General features: G+C 43.8%; 1 protein-coding gene across 1 annotated transcript in view; it reads right to left on the minus strand.

The window, feature by feature from the left end:
- Positions 1 to 12,890, minus strand: part of LOC147665045 (arf-GAP with coiled-coil, ANK repeat and PH domain-containing protein 3-like) — a 236,057-nt gene that overhangs the window by 91,443 nt on the left and 131,724 nt on the right. The window contains exons 2-3 of the mRNA XM_086949796.1: positions 7,592 to 7,649; positions 5,132 to 5,251 (exon numbers count right to left, since the gene is read on the minus strand). Of these exons, the coding sequence (XP_086805922.1) occupies positions 5,132 to 5,251; positions 7,592 to 7,649 (178 nt within the window). The remainder of the gene's footprint in view (positions 1 to 5,131; positions 5,252 to 7,591; positions 7,650 to 12,890) is intronic.

Here is a 12,890-nt window from a genome sequence, read left to right on the forward strand (position 1 = left end):
GAGCAAAGAACATTTTAACAATGCAGCAGCATGCAACAAAGGAAATTTAGCAGAAATACAAAACTGCTTATAAACTGAAGGAATCAGCAGGAGTGTGTAAAGTGGAACAGAAGGACAATGCAGCAGCAGCAGATGGAATTGCAATGATGTTGCAGTCCTTACCAAATGAAGTGGGCGGACATATTAACACAGAGCAGACATAAAAGACTAACAGTATACAACACAGGAAACAGAAAGATGTCACAACTACACCTGGACGACATTTTCATTACACTGATGAAACTGCCATCATTTTCACATTTTGTGGCAGGGCAAATTCTGTACATTTCTGGAAAATTCATATAACATGACTTGGTCATGCTGAAAATGCCATTCATTTTTAGCAAGAGAAATCTACTGCTTTACATGTCTGACAGTATCTCACAAATTTATGTAAAATGTGCCCTCGCGTTAAAATAGTCCCGTTAAGATAGGGGACCACAGGCAATTATAAAAGCATAATTTTGCATACCTGAATGACATTTTAATATACTTTCATGAAATGTCACCAAATACAACGAAGCAATTTCGCACACCACTAACAAAGAATGAATGGAATGACAGAGTTTACTGCAGGAAGCAGAAGAAAGTGAAAGGTCTTGGGGACAATGAATACAGGGACGAAGAGATGAGCAGAGAGTACACCAACACTGAACAGAAGGAACAGTAAGACTGCAGCACAGAATAGAGGGGGCACCAGGAAAAGAGGATACAGAAGAACTTGTGAAAGGAATTAAAAGGATTTGATATCAGTGGTCGAGCAAAAGACAATCTGAGATCAGGGTAACCTGAAGGGTTGGCAGCATCGTGCATAGGAATAGGATTCTCCAGCACTGAGCACAGGACAAAGAGATCTTCAGCAGTAAGAAGCCATAGAGGAAATCAGATGGCATAAACAACCGTAAGCAAATGAAAGGTATCTGCTGCTTTAAAAAAACATTGACAAGACAGAACAGATCAGCAAACCAAAACTAGGCGGCACTTAGCAGGGGAAGAAGAAGGCATAGCATTGTTTATCATGAGGAAACAAAGAACTGGCTGACACAGGCAGGACAGAGCAGAAGGACTTGGAATACCTGAACAAGGAAATAGAACGATGGCGCAACACTACAGAGAAAGACAGGACCCAACAGCTCTGAACAGAGGAAGCAGGTCGACTTTCCAGTACAGGGGTTGGAATGACTCAGAGAGAAACAGCCGATGGCACTGAAGGACCTGGGAGCATTGAAAGAGAAAAAGGGGGCAGTAGCTTTGTGCAGTGGAAAAAGAATGGTCAACCCTGAAGAGACAAACAGAAGAAGGAAGAGGCAAAGAACAGACCACCGGTGGACTTAGCAGCCTCGAGCTAAAGAATATCAGGGTTTAGCACTGGGAGCTAGAATTTAGAGGCAAAGAGCAGAGAAAACAGACATATTAGAAGCACTGATCAGGTGATTCAGAAAGGCTCAGATGAAACCATAGCAAAGCTCATAGTGAGAAGATATGTAAAGACATGATCTTTATCTTAAAGAGACAAACTGTAAGGATTTAGCAGCAATGAGCAGAGGAAAGGAAATGGAAGGACGGCAGCCATGAGCACATAAGGTAAAGTGTAGGGAGGTGGCAACTATGAGCAGAGGGAGGTGGAATGTAAGGACTTTGCAGCTGTGAGCAGGGAGGGTGAAGTGTAAGGACATATGTGCTTTGTGCATATTGATGAAATGTAAGGACTTAGCAACCATTAGTAGAGGGAGATGAAATATAACTTATCATTTATGAGTACAGACAGGAAAAATACAAGTACTAGATGGCTATGACCAGAGGGGTATAAAATCCAAGGTTTGGCAGCAATGAATATAGACAGGTGAAAAGCAAAGACTTGGCATTATGAGAATGAAAGGGTGTAGGAGGAATGAGCCATGGGAACAGAAAAATGTGTTCGCATTTAGCACCGGTAAGAGAAGTGCGCTGCTATCTTCAGCTGCTGAGAGAGGATGGTCTAGCAGCACTAAGAATAGGAAACAGAAGAACCAAGCAGCACTGAGCTTAATGACTCAGAAGTCCTGTTAAGAGGGAACGCAACTGTTTTTAAAACTGGATAATTGCCCTGAGTCGAAGGAGCAGTTTCAAACCACCATGTCGTTCATTCGGGAGTGGAGTAATGGTAATCAGTTTAAATTAAACACAGATAAAACCAAAGTGATCATAACCAAAAATAGGCTTGAACACTGGACTGAGTCCTTTTGGCCGCCCCAGTTAGGAGATTCCCCCTCTCCAAAAAAAACGGTATAAAGCATTGGAATCACTATTGATTCGGACTTGTCTATGAAACCTCAAATTGGATCCGTCATATTATCTTCCTTTCTTTCGTAATGTTTCTGAGGATTAAAAAAAAAAATCGCCAATTTTCTTACCTAGGAGGCTCTTGTTCAAGCTATTATTGCCTTAGTGCTATCAAGATTAGATTATGCTAATTCTCTATATGTTGGCCTTCCGAAAGGCCTTATTAGAATATTGGAATAAGTTCAGAATCAGGCTGCTCGTCTGATAAATAAGCAACCTAAATGTTGCCATTTAACTCCACTGATGAAGGACCTTCATTGGTTGCCCATTGAACAAAAAATAACTTTCAAGGTTGGCTGTATTATTTTCAAAGCCCTTCGCTGTAATGTCCTTTCTTTCGTCCACTCAGGGATTCAATAGTACACTCCTAACCGCTCTGCCCAACTGGGATTGCATCCCGAAATCGAACTTGGCACCGATCAAAACAACACTACATGCTGCAGCTAAAATGATTACCGGCATCAAAAAATCGGATCACATCTCCCCAGCACCTCAAGGAACTCAAATGGCTCCCAGTAGAAATGCGTAGTAACTTCAGAACGGCCTGCCTAACACACAAAGCCCTCCATACCGGTAAACCCGAATTCCTGGCAAATAAACTCAAAAGAGCAGGCCAAGCCAGGAATCTGAGAAGCTCTAACTCCTTCCTGCTCATCCTACCCAAAACCAGAAAGAAAAGAACAGCGGCCTGCTCCTTCACTGGAAACGCCCCCAAAATCTGGAACTCCATCCCCCCGCACATCAGAACTATTCCTTCTTTTGTGGAATTCAAAAGGCAACTCAAATCCTTGTTCCTGATCCGCTCCCTTGGCTGTGGATAACCGGGGTCAGCAAGCAACCCCTGAACTATGTGACTACAGTGAATCCCATAATCAAAGAAGCTCGGCAACTCACCCATGTTCCGCTTACAACGTCACTCTTTGAATGCTTATACCTTACATATGTTATGTTCATGTTCATGTTTATGTTATGCATATGTTTATACAGATTTTTGTCATTCTATTACTATAAAGCGCTCTGCTACCTCCGGGTCTTGACAGCGCTATAGAAAACTTCCTAAATAAAATAAAAATAAATAAATAAACATCTGCTAGCAGATGTCTTCTCGGGCTTCTCCAGAGCGCCACGAACCTGTTTGGTGTACGAGCGCTATATAAAAACAAAGTAACATAGCAGGGAAGAAAAGAACTTCTAGGCATTTATAAGAGAAAACAATTGACTCAAACAATTCACAGCCTGAATGGAAGGGCCCATCAGCACTGGTTTGGGGGACAGAACTATATGGAAGCACTCAGAAGGGAAACTCTGACTTTGAGGAATTGAGCACCCAGAAAAAAGAATCACTCATCAATGAGTATACTATATGATCAGCTTTATGAAAGAGAGGAAAGTGGCACAGAATCACTAAGCAGAGAAAATAAAATGAATGAATATCGATGTGATGAGAAAATATAACTTCTTAGTGGCACTGAAAATAGAAATGAAATAAATTAGAAGCAAAGAGAAGAGGGGAGCAGAAGGACTTAGACGTATGTACTACATAAACTGGGGGCTCGTCAGACACATTAGGGAGAGGAAAAGAAAGTCTCGTCAAAAATTAATAGACAGACTTGGCCTCAGTGACGAGGGGGAATGGAAGCACTCAACAGGACGGAGCAGACTAACAGAGAAGGACTTGGGAGCAACATACAGAGGGAAATAAATAGACTTAACGCCAGAGTACTGAGGAAACAGGATTGGGCACCATTAAATTGAGGAAACAAAAAGAAAGGAGAAGGAATTTACAGAGCTGAAGGCATGGCCACATAGAACTGAGGAATGCAAAAAGAACAACTGATGGACAGAATGCAGGAAAATGTCATACATTCACCCCAGTACAGAGATCTGGGCCCAAATTCATCGTTTGTTTGCTCACCATGCCATTCCTGTTTGGACCCAGTCATATGCAAATCAGTCTTGATCCAGCGCCCGATGTCAGCATTCCGTCATCATTTGTTTGCTGTAACACTTTTCACCCTAGGTGGGATGGGTATGCCCAGACGTGGGTCCCTTACTCATCGTGCCACTGGATTCAAGGTAGCCTGGCTGAAGAAGGGTGACAAACTCTGAAACCGGTCCCAGGATGCTTGTTTCCGGTCCAGGGAGGACCTGGCCTGGCAGTTCGGTCTGGACTGTTCCCATGAGGCATAGGGTCAAAACTGATTTGCATATGGCTGGGTCCAAACTGGGGTGGCGTAGTGGGCAAAATAACAATGGATTTAACCCAGATCTTTTGACTGGGGGAGGAATGTTTGCATTGTCAGCATTCCTTCCATCATTTGTTTGCTGTAACATATAGAACTGAGAATACAGTACTAAGCGACATGGAACTGAGGAATCATAGGGATTTAGAGGTATAGAATTGAGAAAACAAAAAAGTCTTGACATCATTTACTGGAGGAAACAGAAGGACTTAGCAGCATTGAAATAAGGAAATGGAAGGACTTTACAGACCATATGGCTTGGCGACACAGAACCGAGGATACAGAACTAAGCGACATGGAAACCACAAGGCTTTAGCGGCAAAGAACTGAGGAAAGAAAAAGTCTTAACATTAAATGGAGGAAACAGAAGGGTCTAGCAATATTGACTTGAAGAAACAGAAGGTCTTAGCAGGAAAGAATAGAGAAAACAGGAGAACTTAGCACTGTATAGATGAAACCGAAAGACTTGCCAACACTGATGAAAGATTCACACTGCGCCTTTTTAATATTCAAAATGTTCCACTCACCGAGATCATCTCGTCCTTCCTGCACTGCTGGGACAGGTCCCGGATCCCACTGACAAAGTGCTTGTTGGTGGTGATGTAGGCCTTTCCGGCCTCGATCATGTTGCTGCATAGTTTCACCAGCTGGTGGATAAAAAGAGTGGGAGTGAGAGGAAGAGAGATGAGAGGAAGAGAGATAAGGGGGTAGGAGAGAGGAGAGAGAGGTGGAAATAAAAGAAGAGAAGCAGAGAGGGAGACAAAGGAAGAAGAGGGAGTGAAAGAGTAAGAAGGAGAGAGAACAAAAGAGAGAAAGAAGGAGAAACATATAAGTTTAAAGAACCAAGAGAGAAAGATATAAAGAGAGTGACAAGAAGGAAGGAGAGAGGAAAGAGATAAACAGAGGGAGCTAGAGAGGACTGCCGGACCGGTTGAAGCACAGATGTTATGTTCGTGTTTATTGGTTCCTTTGATCTCACAGACAGAGGATTCTTGGCCCGCACATCAGTGGTTCTGAAGATTTGCAATCACATGTGGTTTATAAATATAAACTAATAAAGGCCCCCTGACAGCACCCGTCCATACAACACAGATGACTCATAATTGCGCATTACAAACTATTTCAGAAATGTCAATTCTAATTTTACTCATTTTATCTTCTCCCAAACTATGGAGCCAGACAGCGTGTTCCTTAACTTACGAAGGGCTGTAAATAAGAAGTAATAACTTAGTACAAATCGAGGCCATGATTGCTGCATGTTATTTGCGAGGGATCAGTCCAATATATACACATAAAGTGGTGTTTGTGTATGGCCAGGCTGTAATTTGACACAGAATATAAAGGAAAAATGGAAAGGGCTGGAAGGCTCATTGTTTCATAATTGTTAAATCTGCCTTGAATGAAGCCACTCGCTCTGTAGCCAAAAACTGATAACAAATTGTAAACAAACGGGAAAACTCGGATTGAAACTCATTAATCTCACTTGGACAAACTGGTCCAATTCTGTAGTTAGAACAGCAAAGAACTTGGAGTGTAGGTACATTTACTAACTGCAGACAAGGACATGAAGGTTGGTCATTCTATGTGTGTGTTTGAGACAGTTTTGCAAGAAACATTCCCTCTACTTACGACAGATGCTAACGGTCACCTTTTAACCACAGAGGAGACCAAAGTGTAAGACTTTTTCGTAGCTTGAATGCCTAGGATTTCCTCTGTTTTATAGTTTAGCTTAATTTCAGTGAATTTAACGCAGAACTTTTAGAACCCGGCTTGTCCTCGTCTTGTGAAAAGCACTAAAATGCAAATACCACGTGTGCATTGGTTGTGGTGCAGCGGCCCAGGTCGAGATGGAAAGCATGCGCTTCTATTTCAGTGATGCAATCGAACGAATTTCACCTCATGCTCTAGTACATCAAACACTTATTGAGTGAAATGCGCCTGGCAGACAAGCGCAAGCCACAGCCAGCTTCTGAAACCCATTACACAAATACACATTCAATTGGTACCACGAAAAGCACAGGACAGCCGAAAGTAACATCCTCAGAACGGAGTACCGTACTCCGCAGCCGGAAGCATGGCATAGATCTTTGCATGGGTCTGCGCATGGGTCTGCGCATGGGTCTGTGCATGGGTCTGTGCATGGGTGTGCAAAATTCAGTGGATGCAGAAGTAGAGGATTGCCCCCAGAACCATGTTTATCCGGAAGAGGCGGCAATACCACAGACACGCGCCGTGGAGGGGGGGCATCTCAAAACAGTGGTCAGCTGAGAGAAGAGAAACTGATAAGTTACAGACCGGTCAGAGACTCCACAGACCTGGTGAGAATATACTGGGGTCAGTTGCATGTCAGACATGACCCTGCCTTACATCCACCATCCTTCGGGTATCAAAAAAACCTCCCAGTTCCACATGGCAAAGTCCGATTTAATGACTAGATCTGTCAAAAGCATTCTAGCCACAACGGAAGGTCCTGACCTTGCATTTCCCGAGGCCTACAAACCTCACGTCACCGATGTATCGCCCTCTTTCCAATGCACAGCGTCCTTCAGAACTGTACCCGTTCCAGAGGAGACTTCCCTGGACCAGTGGCGCCGTCTGCTCCAGTTCAGGCCGGATGTGACATCAAACGGGGAGGATGAATAACTCCAGCAGCGTCCTCGTGCATCAGAGCCTGTTTGTTTGTCCTCGATGTATCAACAAACCATGCAGGTTCTAGGCCATGACGTAGGTCTCAACCTTGGAAACGACTGATGGGGCAGCTGCTTTGTAGCAAAGGAGGTTGGACCAGTAACAGGAATTAGAGAAGCAGATTTTGGGGCAGACTGTGAATTTTAAGGCATGTAGGGCACAGTAGGGGTAGGCTCTGTATGACCTGTGACTTACTCCATGCAATCCAAACCACCAATTTCGATGCACATTTCCCACTATGCCAGTTTACCACTGACATCATGCCCTCATGAGTTGAGTACCCAGAATGCCGTGCTCACCTTATCAAGTTTGGCTTCGATTTCAACCACATCTGTCTCCACGTCATCTATCGAAGCCCTGGAAAAAAAGAAAGTGAAGTATTGAAATAGGCGTGTCAAGGAACATCTTGGTAGAAGAAGCTCAGGGAACAAGTTCTAAGCAATAATATTTCAAAGCTGAAGGAAGAAACGTGGAGAAAGAGGAAGGAGGAAAAGGGATGAAGCGAGAAAAAAATGGGGTGCAAGGAAGTAGAGAGGGGGAAGAATGGGAAGAGAGATATAAAGAACTAGTGAATTGGGACAGAGGGCGGGACAGTGAAAGGAGAAGTGAATGAAGAAAATAAGGAAGATGAGGAAGCGAGATGAAGGGAAAAATAATTAATTATTGCAACAGAAGGAAGGAGGAAGGAAAGAGGATCACAAGAGATATAAAAAGTAGAAGGGAACGGAGTTTGAGGGTAAAAGTAAGAAAATATATCGTTAGAGAAAAGAATCGAGGAACAGAAGAAAGTAAGGAGGAAAGACAGGAAAAAGTGAGATTAAGAGAACATGGACTGGGAGAGAAGGAGAAATGGAGGAAGAGTAAATAAAAGAGAAGGTGGAACTGTAAGGTGAGAAAGCAAAACTGATGTAGGGATTGAGAAGACCAGGAACAAGGAGGTGGAACAGAGATTAAGGGAGTAGGCAATGTGTTGTATCTTATGACAGGTAGCCAGGTAGAGTTTTGTAGGTTTCTTTATTAGTTCCAAGTTCCAGGTAAGTATATGCATACAACAGTACAAAGTCATTCCATTCATCGCAGTCACACCAACATTCCAATGCCATCTCTCACTCTGGCTGAGCAGCTACGGGACAGCTAGGCTGGGTAACATAAAATCACACTATGAGGATATAACCGAATGGGGGAGGATGGATAGGAGCGAGGAAGTGAAAATAGTAACCAAGACGTAATACAGAGGCGAAGAAATGTTAGAAACGTAGAAGGCGGCAGAGAGGAAGAAGATGAAGGGAACAGAAATGGGAAATGGACGTAATAGAAAAAAAATAAGACGAGGGGAAAAGAAGTAACAGAGTAAAAAAATGCGAGGGAAAGGGATCAAAAAGAGCAGGAAGAGAGAACACAAGAGCCCTGTGCGGGGAAAAGACTAGGCTGCCACTGCCACGTGGGGTTCTGTTCCAGCCTCTGGCGCCATCTCTTAAGCAAAGAGAGCGGAAATATTACAGAAATGAAGCGTTGCATGGGAGGGGAGGGGGAAGAGGGGGTTTATATAACACGGACCGCCTGTGCTTAGGTTGTAGTACGGTTCACTTAGGCCACCCAGGAATATGCTTATAATGTGCGGCAAATGTGTGTGTGTCAGCGCGAGTCTGCAATGTGTGTGTGTGTGTGGGGAGAGGGCGGGGTTATGTGCCGCTATGGGTATGTGTGCGTGTATGAGCCTATCTTGGTAATTGCATATAGTGCTCTACGTCATGCCTGTCGCTGTGGTGTGTGTGTGTGCACCCCTATGTCTGTGTGTGTATATACATATATGTCATGATCAAGGCCTTGTTTGGCCGAAACGCGTAGTGGTGGTGTGGTGGAGAGCGAAATAAAAATCTAAGCACCATTACCTGGGTTTGCCCCGTCTGTGACGCTGCGTGACTGCTGCGAGACGTCCTTCTGGCGAATATATATATATATATATATATATATATATATATATATATATATATATATATATATATATATATATATATATATATATATATATATATATATATATATATATATATGTTACTGAACGTCGCTTTTATTATAAATCAACCACCCCATAAATATTAATCTCGGTCACAGGAGAGGTTTAAAGTAGGTCCTTGCAGCACCGGTGGTGCAGGGACTCTAGTCAGCCCAAGGACTATCTATCTATCTATCTATTTGAATATGTTGAAAGTTTTGTATAGGAGCGAACGAGTACTTCACAGTAATAAACAATCACACACCAGTCTACAACGAGTGTTAAAGAGAATCAAATTAAATAAGAAGCTGTAGGTTATATAACAAGCAGTATATATGTATTGAAACCAGACTGAACAAAATCTTAAGAGCCCTGCCTGCATTTTTCAGCCGAACCCAAGTTTACCTCACACCACTTAGCTAAGGGGTCAGTCACAATCACCAAAACTCTCAAACTTTGCCAAGTGAACAAAATGGCAGAGCCCTTCAAAGCTGCAAGATGCGTCATCGTGAATCAGCATCCCGAAATTCAACCCAAAAACACGCGAGACTAGCTGAGTCAGTCTTTGGGGCCTTCTATGGCTTGTTTATTATCAGATTGCATAAAGTGGCGTCACATTGGGTCCGCGGCTGCCTGCACAACGGCTTAAAAGTAAAGCTCCGTGCACCCACTGACGCGCGGCTTGCCACAAAGGATTAGTTTTCAGCACATGTAGCAGGAAAATTGAAGAAATTCTTCCTGGCGGAATTAATCAGATCTAGAGTTAATCAGACCTCCTGGTCAGTTGCTGCGTCATTCACACTTTTCTTACACCCCCTTACAGCATGGGACAATGGGTCAGCCCACTCCAGCCATTGGTTAACTTCACTGTGAGTGAGATATTCTTTTCTTCTCTTCCACAAACCACGTCATCACACAAAGTAGTTCCCTTCAACGTCAGGAACTACTATGGAAATGTGTGCTTTTTGAGACCCAAAAAATATGCTTGCTTTCTTCCAATTTTTAACACTGTTTTATAACAAAACAAAAAAAACCAAGCACTGACAAGGCAAAAAGGCAGGCTGCTAATGTCAGACCAACAAGGTTTTTTTATGTTTGGTTCAGCACTAGGCTGGCACTGCATGGCCACTTCAGAGCAGGTTATATCCGAGATACTTGGTTTGAACCTTTTTTTGCAGCTACACTTTCATCCAAATTCAGCTGTTCAGCCAAACATGGTTATATTTATCTTGGAATGAAAAAAGGCCAAGCTGCAGACTGTCAGGAAGTGCACTGGTTAGATAAAGAGGGAGGAACGACCATAGGAAATGGCTGCATGCCCACCCCAGCCCATGGAATCCAAGTTCTCATCTTCATTCCTCAAACAACTACGGTTCAACCATAATGATGTGATCAAACCCACGCTCCGGCTTTCTAAGAGATGGTAAGAAGGCTGGTACATTGAGACACAATGCCACACCATATAAAGAACATAGTGAGAAATATTAGGAGGCAGCCAAGAAGAGTGACAGTGATGTAACCAAATGATAAGCAATTGACAGGTTCCTACCAAAATGTAGCAAACAACATTCCATGAAGCAACAGCGCACACATTGTTGGCATGCAAGACCTAATAATACTGTCACGGAATACAATGACAGAGGGGTTTGGGAGGTGAGTTGACATGCTCAGCAAGTAAAACAGAGAAAGAGATATAATGAAATGATGAAAACACAAAGTGCGAGAAAAAGAGAGTGTATGAGAGAGAAAGGTAAAAAAGAAAAAGCAAGTTTAAGAGACAAAAGATAGGTAGATGGGAAGTAAAAATAAAGAATGGGAGGGAGGAAGAGTGAAAGGTGACCAGAAACGCGCACTGGCAAAGTCAATAGGTCTCGTCTTTGCAAGAGCTATTGATTTTGCCAATGTCTTTTAGTCCTATTGTAGGGCAGCATGGCTGCTGCTCAACATGGGCAGGAGCGAGTGCTGTGGAACAGACTGATGTAGAGAAGAGTGGCACAGAGGGGAGAGGTGTAGAGGAGAGTGGAGTGGATGAGACTGGGGTACAGGAGAATGGATTAGAGTGAGAGTGGAGTAGAGTAGAGTGGCTAAGAGTAGAGTGGTTTAGAGCAGAGTAGAGTGGTGTAGAGTACAGTGGATTAGAGTACAGTGGCTTAGAATAGATTGGTTTAGAGTAGAGTACAGTGGATTAGAGTACAATGGATTAGAATAGAGTGGATTAGAGTAGAGTGGATTAGAATAGATTGGCTCGGAGTAGAGTACAGTGGCGTAGAGGAGAGTGGACTTCATTGAGGTGAAATTACCACCATCATCCACTACTCCTCTCCATACCAGCCCGCACACTGCATCGTTTTCCAGCCAGAGAATGTCCTACCCATGCAGGGATGGACAGCCTGTGATTGGAAAATAGTACACAAGGCGTGGCAGGCTGGAGCCGAAGCGGTGCTGAGGCATGCTTCCGCCCTGTGGGAGGCTCTTGGTGGGGGTTGGGGGCAATAGATCTCATCCACAGAGCACTTGCTGGGGAGGGCGGGTGAACAATTCAGCAGGTGGTTGTGCAAAGTAATTGGTTATGGAAAGGGGTGTACTAGGGGTTGTGGTGGTGGGTTTTAAAGGGAGTAAGATGCCTAGCCCATCCACTGCCTGCTTCCTAGGGGAGTTTGAAAATGGGATTTAAAAAAAAAAAAAAAAAAAAACACATCTCAAGCATTGCAAAGCTTTCGACTTTTAAATAAAAAGCATTTAAAATTGTGAGTAGTATATCCATACAACTTCGCATAACCCTACTTATTATGACATGTTAGTCGGAATAAAGGGTCCCCTGAGACACGTAGAAAATTGTGGCAAGTGACCAAGTGGAACCATAGCCTGTATAATCAAACTCAGCCTAAATCCCCATTCGTTTACTTGGTCACAGAACTTCTTGGTTACGTTCAACACATCATGTCGGGTATTTTATCTCCAGTAATAGCATTCACATCCAGATCTTTGTTGGCACAGCGCCCACCAATCTATGTCAAATACCAGAACTCTTATCCGATGCTTTCCTGTGCGATAAAAAAAAAATCCGAAAATCTTAAACAATTAACACGTTTCGGAAATCCAGGGTTTTGGCACAAGTGCGGAAAGCACATGGCCGGAGTGAGTGAGGTGGGGGTGGGTTAGTGGAGCGAGAGAAATATTAGAATGAATTTGCTGAAGTGCCTTTTGAAGCATCAAAGTGCCCATCCGCAGGCCTCTCTGCTGATTTTGACGTTTAAGAGGGCGAGGGTGAATGTAGAAAATGTCGGTCCGGTAGAAGCTGCACAGCCGGGCCCACCTGCCCCTGGCAGCTCGTTAAAGCAGGCCCCGGTGGGACCTGCCGGACACCCTCACGCCCTTGCATGTTGAGTGTGGACCCCGGCGTGCGGATTAGGAAATATGTCTTCTATTCGAAGCACGTGGGGGCGCTCCGGGCTAATGCCGGCCAGTTGTCCCAGTGTCCACTCGGGCAGGTGTATTTCTGTACAGTGCAAGCGGTGATGGAGGACATGGCGGCGGATCCATCAGCTGCTTACTGCCCAGGAGCATGGACTAGCCGGGGAATCGTGCCCATAAAATATGGA

The sequence above is a fragment of the Lissotriton vulgaris genome, unplaced genomic scaffold, assembly GCF_964263255.1.
Source record: "Lissotriton vulgaris unplaced genomic scaffold, aLisVul1.2 SCAFFOLD_584, whole genome shotgun sequence".
In the NCBI taxonomy this organism is placed as follows: domain Eukaryota; kingdom Metazoa; phylum Chordata; class Amphibia; order Caudata; family Salamandridae; genus Lissotriton; species Lissotriton vulgaris.